Source organism: Oryx dammah, unplaced genomic scaffold (genome assembly GCF_014754425.2).
Source record: "Oryx dammah isolate SB20612 unplaced genomic scaffold, SCBI_Odam_1.1 HiC_scaffold_2, whole genome shotgun sequence".
Lineage (NCBI taxonomy): Eukaryota > Metazoa > Chordata > Mammalia > Artiodactyla > Bovidae > Oryx > Oryx dammah.
This window is the reverse complement of record NW_024070186.1, coordinates 193,264,500-193,288,997: the sequence shown is the minus strand read 5'-3', so window position 1 is coordinate 193,288,997 and position 24,498 is coordinate 193,264,500. Positions and strand designations below refer to the sequence as shown.

Genomic DNA, 24,498 nt, shown 5'->3' with positions numbered 1-24,498 from the left:
TCCCCTCCCTCTTGGGCCTCCCTCCCACCCCCCCAATCCCACCCATCTAGATTACCACAGAGCACCAAGCTGAGCTCCCTATACCAAACATAATATTATAAAGCAACTATATCCCAATTTTTTTAAATAAAAAGGTTGACAACAAAAAAAAAAAGAAAAAATTTTCATACATAAAATTCCTTCTCTACATTTGGGCCACCCTCTCCTTTAGGGTACCTTGTGCAATACATTAACCAGCCCTCTTAGAAGACATAAGAATGCCTGCTTCATGTCAAGAGCAGTTTTCTCTGGTGACAGCAAGATGACTCCCTAGAGACAACAATCCCTTTCATCTTTCAAGGGTGCAGATCTGGATTGCGTAAACTCTCAATATGTCATTTGATATACAACCTTTTCACTCAAAAACTTACCTAACTTTGCTTTGACCTCAAATGTTCAGAACAGTCCTCAGAGCGTTCTGAAAGATTGTCTCTTGGGTTATAATCCTCAGATTGGCTCAAAGAAAATTTTGTTTCTTTCTTAGATGGACTATTAATTTTTTCATCCACAAATAGAGTAGTATTCAGCCATTGAAAGAGTGACGTACTAAATGCATGGTGTAAGAGGAACGAACCTTGAAAACCTGAATGAAAGAGTCCAGACACAAAAGGCCACATATTACCTGCATCCATTTATATGAAACATCAGAAATAGACAAATCTATGAAGAGAGAATTTACATTGGTGGTTATCAGGGCCTAGGGAGAGGAGAGAGTGGGAAGAAAGTGTTTAATGGGCACAAATTTTATTGTGGTATAATGGAAATATTTTGGAACAAGATAGAGCTGTTGGTAGCACAACTTTGTGAATGTGGTAAGTGACACTGAATTGTTCACTTTAAAATGGTTGATTTTGTGTCATATGAATTTTACCTCAACGAAAATTTTCAAATCCCAGTGATGTACCCTAACAAGTATAAGGTAGGTCACTATGGTGCCTGCAAAGCCCAGTGGCTTTTTCCAGAGGCCCTGCGTACTGGCCAGCCCTGTTGACCAGACCAGGGTGAAACCTTGACCTTACAAGAAGAGGGTCCCTAGTTGGGTCTGGGATTCAATCATTTCCTTATTATTAATAGCAGTAAAAAGCTGGCTTGATTTAGACCCTGTGTTTTGCAACTAAAATAAGAAGCACACTCAACAATGATAAGGATGGATAAGATCAGCCGTTCTCACAGCCCGAAATGCCCTCTCTCCTGTTCCCCCTCTGAGATGGGTCAAGACAAGCTTGAAGAAGCCAATCTTAGCCAGATGAACAAGAGTCTTGAGATTCTACCCTGAGGCACTAAGATTTTATCTTGGGGATGATGAAGGTGGTTGTAAGGATTTGAACCACAGAGGAATGTTACAAGATCCATGTATTAGCAGGCTCTGTCGGTGGTTTAAGAAGAGAATCACCAGGAGGGAGGTGGGAGGGGGGTCGGGACAGGGGGACATGTGTACACTTGTGGCTGGTTCATGTCAATGTATGGCAAAAAAAAAAAAAAACCCACAATATTGTAAAGTAATTAGCCTCCAATTATAATAAATAAATTAATTTTTTAGAAAAAGAGAATCACCTGGGTGAGGCCAGCATAGAGTCAAGCAAAACTTGTTAGGTAGTCACTGAAGCAATGAGGAGAGGCCAGTGCTTTGCCTTTCTTCTGCAATGTACCCCAGGACACTTGTTTTTCCCTTCATCTCACACTTCCTGTTTCATTAATTCCCTTCTATATGTTTGTCTGATATTTCCCTCTCTTCTCTGATTCCTCTTTTACTCCTTTTCATCACTTTCTGCTCTTCTGGAAACCCAAATGATTCTGATAGTGACATGTTTGAACCATCTGCAACATCCCCTAATATCTGACCCCAAAAGTTCAGTGAATACCCAACATAGTCATGGGTAGAAGGAAGTACGTATCATCTTTGTGGTCACAACTGGCTTTGTAGCATTTGGAACAAGAGTGGGAGCATGATGGGAGGTGTGGAAGGAAATATTTATCCCACAGGAAGATGACACAAGCTGCAGAGATATTTCAGAAGGCCCCTTGAATCTAAGCAAACAGGCAGAATTTAGAATCCCAAGTTCTGGCTCTGTGTTCTGGATTCATAGTTTAACTGCTTGGGCAGGACTCTTCTCCAGCCGGTCAAGTGGGAATTAAATAACCCCAACACTGTTTATCTCACAGAGTTTTCACAAGGATCAGTTAAGAGAGACACAAAGGAACTTTATATGGTGTAGTTGAGATGATGTTTAGTTGCTAAAGTGAAGTCACTCAGTCGTGTCCGACTCTTTGTGACCCAGTGGTCTGTAGGCTACCAGGCTCCTCAGTCCATGGGATTTTCCAGGCCAGAATACTGGAGTGGGTTGCCATTTCCTTCTCCAGGGGATCTTCCTGACCCAGGGATCGAACTTGGGTCTCCAGCATTGCAGACAGACGCTTTACCCTCTGAGCCACAAGGGAAGTCCAAGAATACTGGAGTGGGTTGCTATTTCCTTCTGCAGAGGATCTTCCTGACCCCAGGGGAAGGTCCCTGCATTGGCAGGCAGATTCTTTACCTCTGAGCCGCCAGGGAAGCCCTTGGTAGAGATGTTGGTGGTCAGTTTATCAAGAAAGAGATTCGGGGATAGAGTAGAGAGTGAGCAGACCCTAAGGAAGTCCTCCTCCTCCTCTTTGCTGTAAAGTCGTTAAAAGAGCCTCTGCTTCTGGGAGTGGGAGGGGATTTCTCTATGGGGCAATGTGTGTGGGTCTGAAAAAGCATTCTCCTACTTCAACCCAGCCATCTTGTCTCTGGTTTGGGTGCCTACCCTCTCAAAAGATCCAGGCTTTAGTGATAGTCCCACCCCACTCTACCCCACCCCTGACACACACACAGACACACACACACGCCCACGCACTGTATTCCTGGGCAAGGCTGAGCCTGGCTGAAGTTAACACCTTGGGCCCTAAAGCTAGATGATCTAAATTTGAATCCCAACTGCTTGAGTAGTTAGAGATGCATACTTGAGTGGCCACTTCACCTTTATGTGTCCCTTCTTGCTAATTTGTAGAAGAGGGGACATAACAACACTTAACTCATAGGGTTATGGGGTAGACTGAATATCTTAATGCAGGCCAAGTGCTCAGAACAGGAATTATTAGCTTTCCTTGCCTGTGGATAGGTCTTTGAGGGAGCAGGGGTGGGGGGCAGTGGTAGATGGTGTGCCCCTGTCTCTGCAATCTCAGTTGAGAAACTGAAGCAAAGCAGGTCCGTATGGTCCTTGCTGCCCCTCCATGTCTTCAGCCTGCCTTTTCTCTGTGGAAAAACTTTAGCTAAAGAATAAGCTTAATCAGAGAACTGAGAAAATGCAGAAACAAAGGAAATCAGTGAAAGAGAAACCAAATAGTAATAGTGTAGTTATTATGCATTGCCTTTTCATACTGTTCACGGGGTTCTCAAGGCAAGGATACTGAAGTGGTTTGCCATTCCCTTCTCCAGTGGACCATGTTTGGTCAGAACTCTCTTCCATGACCCATCCATCTCGGGTGGCCCTACATGCCCTGGCTCATAGTTTCATTGAGCTACACAAGGCCGATGGTGTGATCACTACCTAGAGCCAGACATCCTGGAATGTGAAGTCAAGTGGGCCTTAGGAAGCACCACTATGAACAAAGCTAGTGGGAGTGATGGAATTTCAGTTGAGCTATTTCAAATCCTAAAAGACGATGCTGTGAAAGTGCTGCACTCAATACGCCGGCAAATTTGGAAAACTCAGCAGTGGCCACAGGACTGGAAAAGATCAGTTTTCATTCCAATCCCAAAGAAAGGCAATGCCAAAAAAATGGTCAAACTGCTGAACAATTGCCCTCATCTCACACACTAGCAAAGCAATATTCAAAATTCCCCAAGCCAGGCTTCAACAGTACACGAACCATGAACTTCCAAATGTTCAAGCTGGATTTAGGAAAGGCAGAGGAACCAGAGATCAAATTGCCAACGTCCACTGGATCATCGAAAAAGCAAGAGAGTTCCAGAAAAATGTCTACTTTTGCTTTATTGACTACACCAAAGCCTTAGACTGTGTGGATCATAACAAAGTGTAGAAAATTCTTAAAGAGATGGGAATACCAGACCACCTGGAAATCTGTATGCAGGTCAAGAAGCAACAGTTAGAACTGGACACAGAACAACAGACTGGTTCCAAATCGGGAAAGGAGTACATCAAGGCTGTATATTGTCACCCTGCTTATTTAACAACTTATATACAGAGTACATCATGAGAAATGCCGGGCTGGATGAAGCACAAGCTGGAATCAAGATTGCCTGGAGAAATATCAATAACCCCATATATGCAGATGACACCACCCTTATGGCAGAAAGCAAAGAAGAACTAAAGAGCCTCTTGATGAAAATGAAAGAGGAGAGTGAAAAAGTTGGCTTAAAGCTCAACATTCAGAAAACTAAGATCATGGCATCTGGTCCCATCATTTCATGACAAATAGATGGGGAAACAATGGAAACAGTGAGAGACTTTATTTTGGGGGGCTCCAAAATCACTGCAGATGGTGATTGCAGCCATGAAATTAAAAGACGCTTGCTCCTTGGAAGAAAAGCTATGACCAACCTAGACAGCATATTAAAAAGCAGAGACATTACTTTACCAACAAAGGTGCATCTAGTCAAAATTATGGTTTTTCCAGTGGTCATGTATGGATGTGAGAGTTGGACACTAAAGAAAACTGAGCACTGAAGGATTGATGCTTTTGAACTGTGGTGTTGGAGAAGACTCTTGAGAGTCCCTTGGACAGCAAAGAGATCCAACCAGTCAATCCTAAAGGAAATCAGTCCTGAATACTCACTGGACGGACTGATGCTGAGGCTGAAGCTCCAATTATTTGGCCACCTATTGAGAAGAACCAACTCATTGAAAAAGACCCTGATGCTGGGAAAGATTGAAGGCGGAAGAAGAAGGGGACGACTGAGGATGAGATGGTTGGGTGAAATCACTGACATGATGGACATGAGTTTGAGTAAGCTCCAGGAGTTGGTGATGGACAGAAAAGCCTGGCGTGCTGTGGTCCATGGAGTCGCAAAGAGTCGGACATGACTGAGCAACTGAACTGAATATGCATTATCAAGGACCTTTAGTTCCTTTTCAAGGACTATAGATAAAATTCTGAGCCATATCTTGTGAGCTGTGTTGTAGATACTGAAACCCCACCAGGTGGAAGAATTTAAGTACATGATGACTGTGATGAAGCCACAACATAAGCAGCCACAATTCTGAGAATTGACCTCAAAGAAATGGAGACAAACAGACCCTGGATCTGAAGAGTAACTATATTTAAAACAATCAAGATGGGACTTCTATGGTGGCCCCATGGTTAAGAATCTGCCTTGCAATGCTAGGGATGTGGGTCCAGTCTCTGGTAGGGAACTAAGGACCTACATGCTGTGGAGCAACTAAGCCCAAACACCACAACTACTGAGCCTGAAAGCCACAACTAGAGAGTCCATGCACTGCAATGAAAGATCACACATGAGGCAGCAAAATCCTACATGCTGCAACTAAGACCCCCCAACACACAAAAAAAATCAAGATGACATTGATCAGACCAGACCACCAATGACTAATTCAAGATGACTCTCAAAGCCAACTGTGCTGTTTCTGCAGGTAAAGCTTTTGCGCACTGATTGTCCAGAGGTTGGGGGCGAGGGGACGGAGTCAGCCTTTGGACAGGCATCTGCCTTCCCCCCCACCCCCCACCCCCAGGTACCGGCATCTAAAATAAAGCAAGGCATACTTTCCATCAGCCTGGCCTCTTTATTAGATTGGAGAAGGAAATGGCAACCCACTCCAGTACTCATGCCTGGAAAATCCCATGGATGGAGGAGCCGGGTAGGTTACAGTCCACGGGGTCTCGAAGAGTCCAACATGACTGAGTGACTTCACTTTCACTTTTCACTTTCATGCATTGGAGAAGGAAATGGCAACCCACTCCAGTGTTCTTGCCTGGAGAATCCAGGGACGGGGGAGCCTGGTGGGCTGCCGTCTATGGGGTTGCACAGAGTAGGACATGACTGAAGCAGCCGCAGCAGCTTTATTGAATTTTGAGTAGCTAGCAGCTGGACTCCACTTTCAGTAACAAGGAGACCCAGAAAGTTTGTCTATTTCCATCTCCCAGCCTCCAAAACTTAGCTATCACCTATTACCTCAAATGGCAAGATCAAGTTTTGCTGTCCTGACAGAAATGAGGATATGGGAGCAGAGATATAACACAAGTATATGATCTTGCTTTCATTGTTTGCACACTTCAGAGGGTAACCTGTGAAATTTGAATCTAACACATAAATCACTCCAGACCAACACTGCCTCTCATATTGTGGGCGATTCTCTCAGCCAGTGGAAATCAGGACTGACTTCCCAGAAGAGGAACCAACTGGGCTCACAAAATAGAAGGGTGGGAATAGCAGGCTGATGGGGCCTCTTGTATCTCTGAGTCTTCCCTGAGTGTGGTTTTTTTTTTCCTGAGTGTTTTTGATTTTCCACTTTGGTTGCTGACTTGTGAGAAAGAAGATAATCCACTTAGAGTGATGAGGATCCTGTGTTCTCATGCCTGTGTCGTGGGTTTACCTTGGCTGTACTGTAACTGCCTGTTTATTTGTCTCTGAATAAGGTCTGGATCTTAGTCACATCTGCACCCTAAGCATTGAGAACAGAGCTTTGAAAGTACATGCTGAGGCCATTAGTACACAAATGAGTATGCAAGAGGCTGGTCTTCATGCACACGCGCCTTTCTTCACAGTCAGAACGTGAGTCTCTTCCCGTTAGGTCTTATCAGCTGTGGAATGAAGGAACACAAAGATCATGCCTTCTATTATTTCCCCTTGCAGAGCAAGGGCATTTGCCTTTGCTAGGATGTGGCTCTGGCTACATTTTATTCCCAGGAAATGACTAGTCTACCTCTGTTGGGTTAGACTCAACAGGGCCAGCTAGACTGGCCCTGAGGTGAATAGGGCAGGTGATGGTTGTATAAGGCTTAGTGAGAAAGTCATCATAGCTGAGTATATATGCTTTGTAAGAAGATAAAACCATATACTTCCTACAAGAGTTTTATTCTCAAGAAGAAGAAAGGCTGTGGGTTAGTTGAGTGAATTAAGCTGTCAGTAGTTATCAGATATCACCCAGTTGTCCCTGTGGGATGTAGTTTGTGTATCTCTCAGTCAGGAACTTAGAGAGGTGGGTCCTCATGACTTGCGCTTGTCCTTGTTCCTGCTGAGGTGACATGGAGTCCTTGGTTCTGGAGACCCATGGAGGAGCCTCTGGGCAGGGGTAGCCGTGGAGACAGAGGTCAAAATTTTATCCAATTTGCAGTTGTAGCCTTGGGTCTCACTATTTCCCAAACTGACCCTTATCACGAAACAGCAGACATGAAATACTGGCATTCCAGAGCAAATGACTTGCCACGTTTCTCAAGAATATTCAGGTGAGTGCTCTGTGTTAGTCATTCAGTGAGTAGCCTTTCCCTTCTCCAGGGGATCTTCCCAACCCAGGCATCAAACCCAGGTCTTCTGCATTGCAGGCAGATTCTTTACCATCTGAGCCACCAGGGAAGCCATTTCTCATATTAGCTTATTTATAACATGTTGTTTTGATCAATAGTTGTTGGGAAGGCATTTGCAGTCACTGAGCCTCAGTTTCTACATCTTTAACTGGGAATATTAGCATTAAGCTACTTAACAGTGCCCAGAGAAGGCACCAAGAGGCGGCAAAAACACATCAGAATTCTTGGGACTTTTATCCTACTTTTCCTGAGATCATCTTCCAGCTTCCCAGGTCTGTCCTTGGTTGATACTCAGGCTTGCTTTCATTTCTCTCCTTTGCTACCTCTCTGTGGGGCTCCATTTTCCCAGAAATTTCAGAAGTATGCCCCATACTGACCTTTGCTGTATGTCTCACTCCCTCCACCGGGAGGCCACTCCCAAGGGAGGGGACTATATGGATTTCTAGCCCACAGCCCAACACAGTATCTGTACCTAATATTCACCTACTTGTCCTTGAGTCAATGGACAAATGAATAGATATATTCAGGCATTGTATTTACAGTGGCAGCTGTGGATTATAACAGGTGTCTCTGAGAGAAAGTCTGAACCAAAAGTTGACAGGCTATGATGGTAGAAATTTCATGCTGTGTGATAAGTTCCCAAGTAAATGAAAGAGGGCAGGAGACATAGTTGGGACTTACTGCAATTTACCAATGAAATATCCACACACTCAGGCTGTCATCCAACAGCCCTGCAAACTCTCAGGCCAGAATGAAGGAAAGAGTAGGTGAAAGGTGAGCGTTACCTTCTGCAGATGAACTGAAAGTGAGAAAGGATAAACAGAGAAAGAAGTCCACAAACACAGCTTAAATTCTTGTGTTTCCATTAATTTTAAGATCTTTTAGATTTAGTTTTTCACATAATTCATGATTTCCCAGTCCAAGAGGTCCCAGGACATATGGGGTCAGAGTAATGCCAATAAGGCCTTGCAATTTCCAGACCCTCAGTCCTTGGGCTTCTCTCATCAGGAATGGAGTGAAGGCTGACAGATGACACCGACTTCTAATATAATCCTCCTCCTTGCCATGTCCTCATGCCCCATTAAAAGTCCGTATTTGTCACAAAGCAGGAGGCCATCTGTTCTGACCCTATTTTGCCCCATAGAAAAGCTTCATGCCCTCTTTCTGGAGTCCTGTACGTGTGCTCTATGTACCACGTCACTTGTGGATAAAGAGGTGGGGTCCACCTGATGATCGGGCTGCTTTCTTCTCTTTATACCCATTGATCTTGGACTTGCAGCCTTTTCAGAGAGAGAGGCAACCGCTATTTGGTCTGGAATCTGTGTAACTTGCTGTCTACTGCAGGTCCCTCTGAGGGCAGGACAGAAATCAGCCTGAATTGATACAGTTGGTGCCGCCATCACCATCTCCTCCATGTCCTGTGTCTCCTTCAGGAGCCCTCTCATTAACAGAATCCTGATGGATCCTCCTAAACGTACAGGGACAGTGACCAAAGGCCCAGCCAGGCTCTCTGATTGTGTTAACAATTCAAGAAGATGGTGTGATCACCAAGAACCACTTGGAAAGGACATGCAGCCGCCCAGTGGTCTTACCTCCACCAACTCAAGTCCATCAACCTTTCTCATTCCCACTCGGCAGGAAGCGCTCTCTTGGTGCCAGGGACAAATGTGTTGTGTTAGCCACTCAGTAGCCCACCAGGTTCCTCTGTCCATGGAATTCTTCAGGCAAGGATACTGGAGTGGGTTGCCATTTCCTACTCCAAGGGATCTTCCCCACCCAGGGATCAAGCCTGGGTCTCCCGCATTGTGGGTAGATTCTTTGCCATCTTAGCCACCAGGAAAGCCCATGGACACGATGGTGACAAATACCTACCTGTGTCCACAATATAAGTGTGGCAGGGGAACTAGGTGAGGAATCCCGCAATAGTGCTGGAGATAATAGAATTGTGTGCAGAGGACAGAAGTTTGCCAGGAGAGGAAGGGGTTATATCTGTTCAAGGGAGTTGGTCAGGAAAATCTAAAACAGGGGATTCTGTCTGCACTGGGATTTGAAGGATGAGCAGGGGACTTATGAAAAAGGGGAGGCGTTTCTAGGCAGGGGGAGCTGCATGGGCAAAGATCTTTAGACCTAGCTCACTGGAAGAATTTCAGGTATTTTAAAGCATGAGCACAGGGTAACGGAGCACAAATTACGAAGATAAGAATAATTTAGAAGAGACATGGCCAAGAGTTTTCTGAGAGTTTCTGTAATGGTTGGGCTTACTGATGACACTGATTGAGTTGTTACTGAATTCCCACAGAACACAAAACCAAACGAGTGTCTGTGATGCTCTGCCACCTGTCGAAGCAGAGAGCACTCCTGCAGGTGGAACCCAGGTGGTCCTACTGGCTGCAGCTCCAGCCCCACCCCCTTCTCAGCGCTTAAACCTCCCAGCCCCACTGAGTCTCCACTATCCAGGAAAGGAAGCTCCACATTCAAAGGCCTGCAAAGAATGGCACACACAGCTGAAAGGAAACTCAGAGGAGAGGCTCTCAGCAAAAAGTTTCCATGGACTTGATCCCATACTTTTCCACGGAATCCTGAGTTCTCTTGGTTACCAGTCTGGTGCTCCTCTATTTGTGAGTAACTGTTCAGACTCCTCTCCTCTGGAATCTTGGACTTGGGGTGGTAATCAGGTCTCCCTTTCCCTATCTGTTTTGAAGATCAAAGTTAACAGATAGGATGTTATTAAAGTTTTAGGAACTACCAAAAATATTTCCCCTTTCTACCTAAAATGAGAATCTCAAAATCATGAGTCAAGTAATACATGTTTTTGTTCGATCTCTAAGTCATGTCCGACTCTTTGCAGCCCCATGAACTGCAGCACACCAGGTTTCCCGGTCCTTCACTATCTGAGTTTGCTGAAACTCATGTCCAGTGAGTCAGTGATGCCATCTAACCATCTCATCCTCTTTCTTCCTCTTCTCCTCCTTCCCTCAATCTTTCCCACCATGAGAGTCTTTTCCAACGAGTCAACTCTTACCATCACGTGGCCAAAGTATTGGAGCTTCAGCTTCAACATCAGTCCTTCCAATGAACATTCAGGGTTGATTTCTTTTAGGATGGACTGGTTGGATCTCCTTGCAGTCCAAGGGACTCTCAAGAGTCTTCTCCAACACCACAGTTCAAAAGCATCAGTTCTTTGGCGCTCGGCTTCTTTATGGTCCAAGACTCACATCCATACATGACTACTGGGAAAACCATAGCTTTGACTACATGGACCTTTATTGGCAAAGTGATGTCTCAAGTGCGTGCACGCTTAGTCACTCAGTCATGTCCGACTCTGAAACCCCGTGGACTGCAGCCCACCAGGCTCCTCTGTCCATAGCAATTCTCCAGGCAAGAATCCTGGAGTGGGTTGCCATGCCCTGGTCCAACAGGTCCTCCCAACCCATGGATCAAACCCAGGTCTCCCACATTGCAGGTGGATTCTTTACCTATAAACATGAGTAATTCCCTGGAAGGATTCCTGCCTGAACCTCTCAGGACCACTCAAATTGGAAACATTTATCAAGTATCCATTTTAGGACTGGTCCCATGAAGACTTCAGCTGCTTTTAACTAATCGTCATCACTTTATGTGAGTCTCACAGTGGAGGTGGGAAAGGAGGTAATGAGTGAATGTAATATCACTTTTGGAGTTGCTGATATTATTTATTGCCTACATGTTACCTCCCTAATTTGACAGTTCCAGTTCTGAATCAGCGACTGGCAGCTCCAGCACCAATAGTCCACAATTTCTGTGACCTGGTTTTCTGTTTCACTTTATAGATATGGGACTTATTCACATGGATTGTTTAAGAAGCTGGGGATTCCTGGACCAAAACCTCTGCCTTATTTTGGAAATATTTTGTCCTATAAAAATGTGCGTGCTATTTGAGCTCCAGCTTTGCTTCTTACGGTTGCCAATCTCAGGTGAGTTCCATAATAAAAATTTCCCTTCTTAGGAAGAAGGTATGAGGTTTCAAGCTCTCTAGAAATGGCATCATGGGCTCTACTCAGCACATGGCCAAGGTTATCCCATGGCCCCACTGCCAACTGCTAAGAGCTCAGGTTTGCCTCCCCAGACAGCTGAGTTCTCTAACTGATTCAGTACCTGACTTGATGTTCCATCTTGTGAGTATTGTGAAGAGGATTTTCTTTCTGCCAGATTCAGATTCTCAGGAAGGCACAATCCCCCTTTGGAGAAAAGAATGAGGGGGGTGCCCAGTCATGACTCATTAAGCTGAGTACACTAGAGTCAGACTTTCCTGTTGACAGCTTATGCTGTGGGTTCCCCTTTTTAAAAATTCCTTCTGGATTGATTGGAAACTTCACTTTCTAAGACAACCCTCATATTCACCCTTGAGTAATTGGCACATACGTGAGTTCCCTCGAGAACTGCAAGCACCGGCAGTTATTTCCATACACCTCTTGTAACTGGTGACCACCGAGGGGATTTGAGAGCTGAAACAAGAACTTCCTGCTTTACTCTGTGCCTTCAAAGCAGGCACCTCTTGTGTGGGTCTTTGCAGAGTGAGTGAGTGAGCATCTAACAGAGACAAGATGATGGCTGTCTTCGACTTCAGATATTTATCTATTAAATTAATTGGTTTTAAAAAATAAGGCAGAATCACTTACATAAAATCACTAGAAAGGATGTGATTTGGCAAAATTATTAAAATTTTAACTGAAAGGAATGTACCAGGTGGCAAATGGACTGTGAATTCTAACCAAGCCTTGATATTCATCCAGCTCTGATGCCTCCCCCAGGGCCCAGGCCCTGAACTGAAGGGTGTGAGTTATGTCCAGATGTTCAGAGGCAAAGCCCTGTGTGCAGGCTGCTCTGTGGCTCAGATTTCCTGTCCTGCAGACATGAGGCTTATTTCTCAGATCCTGATTCTCCCAACAGAGCTCTTCACTGTCTTATTACTGCCTCAGAACTTCCTGAACTTTCTTTCCCTCTGAAGAAGCCATAATTTCCTCTCCACCTTTCCCAGATGAACTCTTTAGTAGATGCACCCCAAACCCACATTGCTGGAACTTTTATTTTGCATAGTTAAACCATCAGATATCCCAGCAGAAACTTAGCTACAGGAGGTTTTGTTTTGGGTTTTTTTTTTTTTAATTTTTTTTCACTTTCTACTTTATATTTTTTATTCTTTTAAATATAAATTTATTTATTTTAATTGGAGGCTAATTACTTTACAATATTGGTTTTGCCATACATGGACATGAATCTGCCACGGTGTACATGTGTTCCTCATCCTGGACCCCCACCCCCACCCCTCTCCCCCTCCCATCCCTCTGGATCATCCCATTGCACCAGCCCCGAGCACCCTGTCTCATGCATCGAACCTGGACTGGAGATCCGTTTCACATATGATAATATACATGTTTCAATGCCATTCTCCCAAATCATCCCACCCTCACTCTCTCCCACAGAGTCCAAAAGACTGTTCTATACAATAGGCTCCAGTTTCATCCACCTCATTAGAACTGATTCAGATGTATTCTTGTTAATGGCTGAGTAATACTCCATTGTGTGTATGCACCACAGCTTTCTTATCCATTCATCTACTGATGGACATCTAGGTTGCTTCCAGAAGTGAAAACTCAGGGCACGTGTTTTCATTGCACTGTGTCCTTTGTTCTTTCTGTAGTTGTGGCATCTCCCCATCTTTTCCATGTTGAGCTGGAAAACTAGAAAGTGAGTCCACTTTGAAATTCATTCATTTACTCTCTCTCTTTCTCATTCAACATGTGCTCTCAGTTCAGTTCAGTTCAGTCGCTCAGTCGTGTTCGACTCTTTGCGACTTTATTCACTTTTAACTGAAAGCCAAAATTCCTTTATATAAACTTTGGATTTACTATATCCTTTTCAAAGGAGGACTAGGGATAATGCGTGACAAGAAAAGGAAACCATTTCTGATCAGCTTTTAAAACATTTCTCTGGTTTTTGTTGTTTTTAAGTAGAAACTTTTCAATTTAAGTGTATAGAAGTATTGCTTTAACGACTCTATCCTTCTGACTTTGAAGAGATGTGGGATATTTCTAACCCAGAGTGTTTCCAGTGGGCTGATAGACTTGATTTTATAGAGTGGCCCCAGCTGATTGCAGTTGCTGGTCCCTTTTACAGCTGATGGAGGTTTGGTGAGAGCAGAGGAAAGTTACTATGGAGAAGGCAATGGCAACGCACTCCAGTACTCTTGCCTGGAAAATCCCATGGATGGAGGAGCCTGGTAGGCTGCACTCCATGGGGTTGCTATGAGTCGGACACGACTGAGCGACTTCACTTTCACTGTTCACTTTCTTGCATTGGAGAAGGAAATGGCAACCCACTCAAGTGTTCTTGCCTGGAGAATCCCAGGGGCAGGGGAGCCTGGTGGGCTGCCATCTATGGGGTCGCACAGAGTCAGACACGACTGAAGCTTCTTAGCAGCAGCAGCAGCAGCAACAAGGTACAGAAAATAGTGTAAAGATTCTTTCTGCTCAGGATAACTTAACTCTTTCCTAATGTATTGGCAGCATTCTTTAATACAATGCTTAGTGGTAGCAGTAATTGTGAGGTTTGTATCTTTAGTTTTGGAAATGTTTCTAATGGTTTTTTTTCCCATTAAAATGTATGTTTGTGGTACATTTGGGGATTATAGCTTTTTAAAAATCATTAATGATGAGAGTACCTTGTATTCAATCCAGGTTTGAATACAGCGTACAGTTCAATCCAATTATGTAAAAAGTTTTTACAAATTTTTTTTAAATTGAGATAAAATACCCATGACATAAAACTTACCATGTTTGCTATTTTAAAATGTATAGTTCAGTAGTATTAAGTACTTTCATATTGTGTGCAACAAATCTCCAAAACTCTTTTTATCTTCCCAAACTACACCTCTACATGCATGAAAGAATGTCCCATCACCTGGCATTCATCATTTTAGGTTCTGTCTCTAAACTTGACTCTTCTAGGCATTTGTATTTTAATAAATGGTTTAGTTCTCATAGAATAATGTCCTCAAGTTTCATCCATATTGTAGTACATGTCAAAATTTCCTTCCTCTTCAAGGATGAATAAGATTCCATTGTATATATATTTGCCACATTTGTTAATCCATTCATTCATCAATGAACCATTGAATTGCCTCCACTTTGGAGCTCTTGTGAATTATGCTGCTGTGCACAAGGGTGTGCGAATACTGCCTTGAGACCCTGCTTTCAGCTCTTTTGGCCACACGCCCAGAAACAGAATTGCTGCAATTGTCTTTCTTTTTTTAATCCTTTGAGGAACCATCAAAGTATTGAGTGGCTGCACCATTTTATACTCCGCCAACAGACAAGCTTTCCAGTCTCTCCACATCTTTACCGATAGTTGCTCGTCTCTGCTGTTTTAGCAGCAGCCCGCTTAATGAGCGCGACGTGGTGTCTCATCACGGCTTTTGTTTGCTTTTATTAAAGAGTGAGATTCATTTCTCCTACTGCTGTTAAGATGTGAATGACATTTGACGTTGAGTTAGTTCAAGGTGTACAAGACAATGATTCAACGTATGTATATATTCCAAAATGATTACCAAAATGAGTTTTGTTAATTTACCTCAAGTAGTTATAGCGTTTTCTTTTTTTTTTAATTTTACTTTATAATACTGTATTGGTTTTGCCATACATCAACATGGATCCGCCACAGGTGTACATGAGTTCCCAATCCTGAACCCCCCTCCCACCTCCCTCCCCATACCATCTCTCTGGGTCATCCCAGCCCTAAACATCCTGTATCCTGCATCGAATCTCTTGGCAACTTTCAAATATACAATTCATACTGTTAACTATAGTCACCATGCTATATATTATACCCTTCAAACTAATTTGTCTTACTACTGGAAATTTTTAAATTTTGATCACCTTTTCCTGTTTCCCCCAGCCCTAGCCCCAGCTCTGGCAATCACTAATCTGTTTTCTGTATCTAAAAGTGGAGGGTTTTTTTGATCCTACACACAAGCAATATGATAGAGTATTTGTCTTTCTCTGTCTGACTTATTTCACTTAGCACAATGCCCTCAAGGTCCACCCATGTTGTCACAAACGACAATTCTTTATTTTTTATAGAACTAATATTCCATTGTATATATATGCCACCTTTTCTTTATCCATTCATCCATAGACAGACACTGAGGTTGTTTCCATATTTTGGCTGCTATTAATAATACTGCAGTGAGCATGGGGTAAGATAACTTTTCAAGACAGAGATTTCATTTGCTTGGGTTTCTACCCAGAACTGGAATTCCTAGATCATAATATGGTTCTATTTTTAATTATTGAGGAACCTGAATATTTTTTCAGTAGTAACTCTACCAATTTACACTCCCAAGATCCTGATGCTGGGAAAGATTGAGGGCAGGAGGAGAAGGGGACAGCAGAGGAAGAGATGGTTGGATGGCATCATCAGCTCAATGGACGTGAGTTTGAGCAAACTCCAGGGGACAGGGAAGCCTGGCATGCTGCAGTCCATGGGGTTGAGTCAGATTCAACTTAGTGACTAAACCACAACAACAGGGCACAAGGATTCTCTTTTTCCCAAATCCTCCTCACAATTAGCTCTGTTCTTTTTGAGAAGAGCCATTCTCACAGGTGTGAGGTGATACCACACTGTGGTTTGACGCATTGCCCTGATGATTAGCGATATTGAGCACATTTTCATATTCCTGTTGGCCATTTGTATGTCTTCTTTGGAAAAAGTCTTTTCAATTCTTCAGCCTATTTTTTAATCTGATTTGTGTGTGTGTGTGTGTGTTGGCTATTGAGTTGTGTGGGTTTCTGATATATTTTGGATATTAACCCATATCACATAAGTGATTTGTAAATATTTCCCCCATTCTCTAGGTTGACTTTACATTTTTTGATGATTTCCCTTTCTGTGAAGGGCTTCCCTGATAGCTCAATTGGTAAAGAATCTGCCTGCAATGTAGGAAACCCCAGTTCAATTCCTGGATTGGAAAGATCTGCTGGAGAAGGGATAGACTACCCACGCCTATATTCTTGGACTTCCCTTGTGGCTCAGCTGGTAAAGAATCCACCTGCAATGTGGGAGACCTGGGTTCGATCCCTGGGTTGGGAAGATCCCCTGGAGAAGGGAAAGTCTACCAACTCCAGTATGGCCTGGAGAATTCCATGGACTATGGGGTCACAAAGAGTTGGACACGACTGAGCGACTTTCACTTCACTTCACTTGCTGTGAAAATCTTTTGCTTTTTAGTTTAAAATGGTCCCACTTGTTTCTTTTTGCTCTCGTTCTTTTTGTTTTTGGTGCCATATCTAAAAAATATTGTCAAGATTGATATCAAGGAGCTTGTCCCTTATGCTTTCTTCCAGGAGTTTTGTGGTTTCAGGTCTTACTTTCAAGCCATTAATCCTGTTTGAGATGATCTTCATAAATTATACACCAAATGATTTGTGAGGTTGAACATCATTTCATGTGCTTGTTGACCATTTGTATAACTTGTTTGGAAAAATGTCTTTTCAAGTCCTTTGCCCATGTTTAGGTTATTTTATTGTGACCGTCTTTGAATTGTAGTCATTTTTGTATATTCTGGATGTTAACCTCTTATCAGGATGCTTTTCCCTTAGGTTTTCTTCTAAGAAGAAAATAATAGTTTAATAGTTTTAATTCTTACATTTAGATATTTGATACATTTTCACTTAATACTTTGTATAGTGTAAGGTAAGGGTCTAGCTTTACGCTTTTGCATGTGGATATCCAGTTTTCACAGCACAGTTATTGAAAAGATTGTCCTTTTCCCGTTGAATGATCTTAGTATCCTTGATGATAATGATCTCATTGTATATATGAGGATCTTTTTCTGAGGTGTCTAGTCCATTCCTTGGTCTATACATCCCTATATATGGTAGTATCACACTTTTTTGATTACTATAAATTTGTAGTAAGTTTTGAAATCAGAAAGTGTGAGTTTTCTAGTTTTAGTCTTTTCCAGGATTGCATTGGCTATTTGAGGTCCCTTAATTCCATACAAATTTTAGGATAGATATTTCTTTTTTTGAAAACAAAATGCCACTGAGATTTTGGTAGGTTTTGCTTTGGCTCTATAGATCAGTTTGGGTAATAAAGAGGTCTTAACAATGTAAATATTTCCAATCCATAAACATAGGATATCTTTCCATTTATTTACATACCTTTACCTTCTTTCAGCAGTGTTTGTTAGTTTTCAGTGTGCAGATCTTTCACTTTCTTGGATAAGTTAATTCCTAAGTATTTTATTCTATTTGATTTCTATAGTAAGTGGAAAAAAGTTGGACCCTTATCTTACACCATTTTCAAAATGTAACTGGAAATATATCAAAAACTTAATGTAAGAGCTAAAACTATGAAACTCTTAGAAGAAAGCACAGAGAGAAAATTTCATGACATTGCATTTACAGTGTTTTCTTAGATATGACACAGAAATCCCAGGCAACAAAAGTAAAAATAAATAAATGGGAATAGATCAAAGTTTTTAAACATGTTCATCAAATGACACAATCAACAGAGTAAAAGGCAACCAATGGAATGACAGAGATATTTGTAAGCCCTATATAAGATAAAGGGTTAATATCTAGAATATATCAAGAATAATTACAATTATAGAGTTAGATGGCATCATCAACTCAATGGACATGAGTCTGAGCAAACTCCAGGAGATAATGAAGGACAGGGAAGCCTGGCATGCTGCAGTCTGCAGGGTCGCAAAGAGTTAGACATGACTAAGCAACTGAACAACAATGTACAACAGTAACTCTTCTCAAAGTGAGGTCATAATGCACTATACTATTTACCTTTGGCAGATGTTAGCATTACATGAATAACCATCCATCAGCTTAGCTCAGACTGTTTCATTCCCAAATAATCCTATAGCATTCTGGACAAGGTCGTAGTTGTACATGTATGTGTGTAGAGAGTAGGGGTGGGCGTAGCAGAAGAACAACCACTCTCTGTAACTAGGCTTGTGAGCTTGCTGTTTATATCAGACCATTGTACCTTCAAGAATAATGCATGTATCACATCTCTGAAAATTCTGTCTACTTGATATTGGAGTGTTACAACACAAATCCAACCTTAGGGCTTTATGTATAACATAGCACCCTACTCAGGATGGGCAGCTCATCTTATTATAGAATGGTGAAAAGCTGTTTCTCAAAGAGAAAATACTTATGCATCAAAGAAAGCAGAACTTTGCTTTCAAGCATCAAGTATTTTTCTTCTGAAGATGGTCCCAGGCTTGAATAACTAGAAGGAAAAGCAAGAGCTAGACATTTGGCTGTGGCTTTGGCATCCCTGGGCTTCCCTGGTGGCTCAGACAGTAAAGCTTCTGACTGCAATGTGGGAGACCCAGGTTCGATTCCTGGGTCAGGAAGATCCCCTGGCATCCCTCAGCCCACTAGACTCCAGGAAAGTTCACTGAGATGTCAAGTCTCTGCATCTACATGGGATTAATATGTGGCTATCTTTCATGTCACTTGAGATAGTAAGACAACCTAGGTCCCTTTCATTTATTAATCCATAAGCAAGTAGTTATTGAGTACTTATTTCATGTCAGACTCTTTTCTTGGCATTGGTGAGACAAAAGGAAACAAAGTAAAACTCCTTACCCTCTTGAAAATTTCACTCTAGGAAGCAGACAGTAAGAACAGAATGTTATGCAATATCAGAGAAGTATGATCAGAAGGTAGGATCAGGGGACAGAGTGAAGAGGCTGCTTTAAATAGGCTCATCAGGGAGGCAAGTTTGGGCAAGATTCCATTCAAAAAGAGATCAAAAGGAAATGAAAGAGTGTCTAGCACCGTGAAGACTTGATCTTTGTACTTCTCAGCCTCCGAAACTGTGAGAAATAATGTCTGTTGTCTAAGTCACCAAGTCTTGGTACTGTGTTATAGCAGCCCAAATGGACTAAGATGGTACTGAATGGGGCTTCGATGCCTGAGAGCAAGTGAGAATACTGGAAATGTTTGTTAACCACTTCAATTTTGCAGTAGTCATCAAGGCTCTGGACCCTTGAAAAAATCATTGCCGTTTACAGAGAACAATTTAAGGAGCTGATGGGAATTCCACTAATGTACTCAGGACAACTGCACTTGTGATCTTTTAGTGGTAAGGTCTCTCCCCAGCACCCTCCTCAAAGCCTTAGCTACATCTTTATTCCGGAGAGTATAAATCAATGGATTCAATGTGGGAGTGATGATGCTGTAGAACACAGAACCAACTTTGTCTTGCAGTGGAGTGCGCTGGGACCTGGGCCTCATATATGAGAAGATGCAAGCACCAAACCAGAGGGAAACCACAGTGAGGTGAGAGCTGCAAGTGGCAAAGGCATTTCTCTTACTCCCAGCTGTACGCATCCGAATGACACTGTGGAGGATGAAGACATAGGACGCAGAAATCAAGAGGACGGGGAGAAGGAGGAGGAGGAGGGTGCTGATGTACACTGTGGCCTCATACACAGCAATGCCTCCACATACCAACTTCACAACAGCTGGAAACTCACAGTAGAAGTGGTGGATGTGTCGAGGCCCACAGAAAGGGAAGCGCATCAAGCTTGCCGTGTAAATTAGGGAATTCAGGGATGCTCCCAACCAAGACATGGCGGCCATCATTAGCGTCACCTTTCCGTTCATGAGAACAGTGTAGCGCAGTGGATGACAGATGGCAACGTAGCGGTCATAGGACATGAAAGCTAGGAGAAGACACTCCGCACCTCCCAGAGTCAGATAGAGGAAGTGCTGGGTCGCACAGCCCACAAAGGAGATGGACTTCCGGCCAGATAGGTAGTTGGTCGCCATCTTGGGGATGGTGGTAGAGACGTGCATCACATCCACGAGGGAGAGCTGGCTGAGGAGGAGGTACATGGGTGTGTGAAGCCGGGGGTCCGCGCAGATGAGGAGAAGGGTGAGGGTGTTGCCACTCACAGCAATGAGGAAGACCCCCATGGTCAAGGAGAAAAGGAAAAGGTGGGCGAGAGAGTCATCAAAGAGCCCTTCCAGGACGAAGTCTGTCAGAGAGGACTGATTCCTCTGCCGCGTCTCCCCGTCCTCAGCCCCTGGGAAACAGGAAGTGGAGATGAAGTGTGGTATCAGGAATACTGGGGTTCATCCAACCTGACGATAAGCCTCTTTTGATCCAAAGAAGAATTTTGAAGAATAATATTTTTCTGGTTCTAATTATTCAACAGCTCTGATTATTGAAATTTCTCTTTTTTAAAATAAGAGAACTTCAGATCTCTGCTCACATATATGAATGATCACTCTGAAATTTCAGAATACCTAGACTCTATTAGTGAGACTTCTAAACAAATCTCTCCTCAATAAGGAAGATATGTACATTTATATGTGTATATATACATATGTTCTTTTTTAAGTATATATACTTTATAGATACACTCTAAATGTTATATATGATATAAATATAATATTTATATACAGATCTTTTCTTACATCAGTCAGGGTTTAACCAGAAAAGCTGAACCACCAAGAGATTTACATACATATACTTTTAATGGCTTGTATAGGAATTTGGCCTTACTTGACTGTGAAAGCTGGTTAAGCAGTCTGTGTAAAGCTGTCACCTTTCTATCTGATTCTAGAACTTGAACTCCATAAGGCAAACAGTCAGAAAGGGAAGATGGGTGTAAAAGTGTGGTAGCTCAAGATCAGGCTGGAACCCACAAACATGACGTAAACCCACAAGGGCAGACTGAGACCCATGTCATTATTGTTGCCTCTGGAACTGGTGGCATGGTTTCTCTTGCACAAGCTGGAGCTGCTTAACAAGGCTAAATGCACAGTCCTGGCCCCGGAGTCAGAGAAACTAGAGGAAGATCCAGGGGAAGGCAGAGTAACTGCTGGTTCACGGCTGCCTCACACCAGTGAGGGGAGTCAGCACATCAGCAACAACAGATGCTTCCCCCTGCCCTCTAAATCTTCCTGAGAATCTCTCAGGTGGCCCACCTTAACCAGAAACTCACAGCAATGGGAATTCTAGTAAATGTAGTTCATCCTAGCCAAGATGACATATTAAAAAACTCCAGAGTTCATTTTCAGTATATTTGGCAAACATATACTTAACACATCTCCTTAAAGGACACATCATCCTCAAATAAACACAACACAGCCATCCTTCTACTCATGTAACTATCCTGCACACCATCAAAAATATGCAAATATTCACAGCAAAGCAAGGAAGAAAGATTCACTACTGTGGTCCACAAAATGAGTCATCCTTTCCAACTGCTAACCTCTTCTGTGGATACCGGCCTCCTTTCTCAGTGCTATTCATGCCAATGGACTCCCAGACTTGCTATAGCAGCACGGATAGAGGCTCTACATGGGCTCAACAACATGGACTTCTAGCCACCACTGAGTGCCCATCTGCCAACAGAGCCCCAGCTCTGAGCCCCTGATATGACATCATCCCATAGTGCTATCAGACACTTGGTGGTAGACTGGTGATACTGGATAGCTTCCATTATTGAAGGGACTTTCCTTTTTTCTTATTGGAGTTGACACTTTGGATACAGATTTGCCTCCTTTCCCTAGAGCACTGTTGCCAAAACTACCACCTATGAATATACACAATGCTCTGTTCACCATGTTATTCAGTGAAGTAATGTTATTACTGCTGAATAAGGAGCTCATTTCACAGCAAATGAAATGTGGGGATGGGCCCATGCTGAAGGAATCCGTTAGTCTATTCCATACTCTCCAGCATTCTGAGACAATTGACCAGACAGACTTCTGAAGACTCAGTTACAGTAACTGGTAGTTGACAACACCTCATATTGCTGGGGCATTGTCCTCTAAGATGTGGTATATGTTCTAAATTTCTATATCAATTTATGGTGGTTTCTTCTATTGCAACAGTTCATGGGACCAGAAATCAAGAGGTGGGAGTGGGAATGAGTCCCCCACTGTATCATTTATAACTAGGATCCACTGCCAAATTTTTTACCCTCACACTTTTAGGCTCTGCTAGTTACAAAGGAAGGAATTCCTTCATCAGGCAACACAACTTCATTTACTGAGAGCTGAGACTGCCACTTCGGACTCTTTTTATCACTGAATCAACAAGCAAAGAAAGTTACTCTGCTAGTGGTTGTGATAGATCCTGACTAGCAAGGGAAAACTGAGTTGCTGCTACATGGGAATAAGGAGGAACAAGTCTGGAATTCAGATTTTCTAGGGTGCACTCTGTATTCAAATGTCCAGTGATGAAAATCAGTGGAAAATCACAACAACCCAATTCAGACAAGACTGCTAATGGCCCAGATCCTTCAGGAGTGAAGGTTAGGGTTGCTCTCCCACCCAACAAGTAACCATGACCCACTGAAGACAAAGGGAATATGGAATGGGTAGTGAAAGAAGGTATTTAGAAAAACCAGCCATGACTGTGTGAGCAGCTGCAGAATGAAAACTTGAAATATTATAGGCATTTCTTACTTATTGATATGTGAATATCTTATGTATAGATATATTTACTAAATATTTCTGTTTATTCCACTGAGTCATCCCTTTGTTTGACATAATATATATTAATATGGTTAGCTTCATATCTCAGTATTTAAGTTACAGGACATAAAAGGAGAGTAAGAATTAAGAGTAAAATTAATTTCACCTTTTTTTATGGGAAAAAGGTTAGTGTGTTTTATTTGTTCCTCTTTGGAGAGGGTTACACGTTTTTTAGTTGTACATGGGATCGTTGTATCCAGGTAGGTGGAAGGCTATGTTGACATTGTCTTTATTGAAGATTAAGTATAGTTTAAAGAGGGGTGCATGGGTGCCAAGGTAACACATGGCAAGCCCACCACAATGATGTATTTGAAAACAGGAAAGATAGGACCTAGGGAGACCTGAGAGCATGAAAATTACAAATCAGGCTGATAAAGCCAGGATCACAACATTTAATTGGCCACATTTCCCAATCAGCCCTTTACCTAATTCTCATATAAATACTGATCAGAATAAGAGCTCAATCTCCACGGTGAAAGTGAGCTTTAAAAAAAAAAATACTCTAAATTGATGCCCAAATACCCACCCTATCCCTCTCTGTGTTTTTCCTTCTAAGCATCTTCCTGGATCTTCACGTATCCCAGATTACTCACTTTCCAGAGTGAAGAACTCGGGATTGAATGCCTTCTTCAGGGTGTAATTTGACCAGTAATCCCTCTCCATTTCATGCAGCAGGAGCATCTTTAGGGCTGTCGCCTTACACTGTTATTTCAAACTTAGCTTCCTGTCGTCTGACAGCCCAGTGTTCCCCACGTTCCCTCTGCTCATTCCAGCCCCATCAGCACATCCATACATTTCCCTTTACTTAAGGATCCATGTACTTCCCTCTTTCCTCATTAGTTTCTATCTTTCTCTGTAAATCTCCATAGCATCATAAACTTTCCCATTGTCTGATTCATGTCTCTCTTCCTCCCATAGGAACTTCCCTAATAGTTTCCCTAGTCTGATTTATGTCCCTCAAGAGACTTTCCTCTGCCTTCTCAGACTGCTTTCCTCAAGGAATCACCAATCGTCACCCTGTAACTTGAAGGTTGCAGTAATATGCTGACAATGCCAGAGGATGCCTTGGTTTCAAGTACAAGTTTCTTGTGCGGAACACAAGTGCAGTAGTGAAATAGAGGGTGCAGAATAGTTCCACACTGACACACACGTTAGCTACTGAACATCCAAACAGGTCCTTTCGGAGATGTTCATCAGATTCCCGTCATAACTCTTAAAACTGCCGTTTACTGAGGAATAGCATAGCAGATATCTTCTACACAGTCTTTGTTGTTTACACTGAATCTTTGAATGACAGAGCATCAGCAGGAGCAAGACAGGAGTAATTCTGGAACACTCTTCCAAAATGTGCTCAGATTTTGAACTCCATCATCATGCA

The 24,498-nt window shown here is 42.7% G+C and overlaps 1 protein-coding gene across 1 annotated transcript; it reads right to left on the bottom strand.

Moving 5' to 3' along the window:
* Positions 1-19,679: 19,679 nt before the first annotated feature.
* LOC120879968 (olfactory receptor 2AE1) lies at positions 19,680-20,627 on the bottom strand. Its single transcript, XM_040263003.1, has one exon. It carries the CDS (start codon positions 20,544-20,546, stop codon positions 19,680-19,682), a length of 867 nt encoding a protein of 288 aa, XP_040118937.1. The 5' UTR covers positions 20,547-20,627.
* Positions 20,628-24,498: the final 3,871 nt, after the last annotated feature.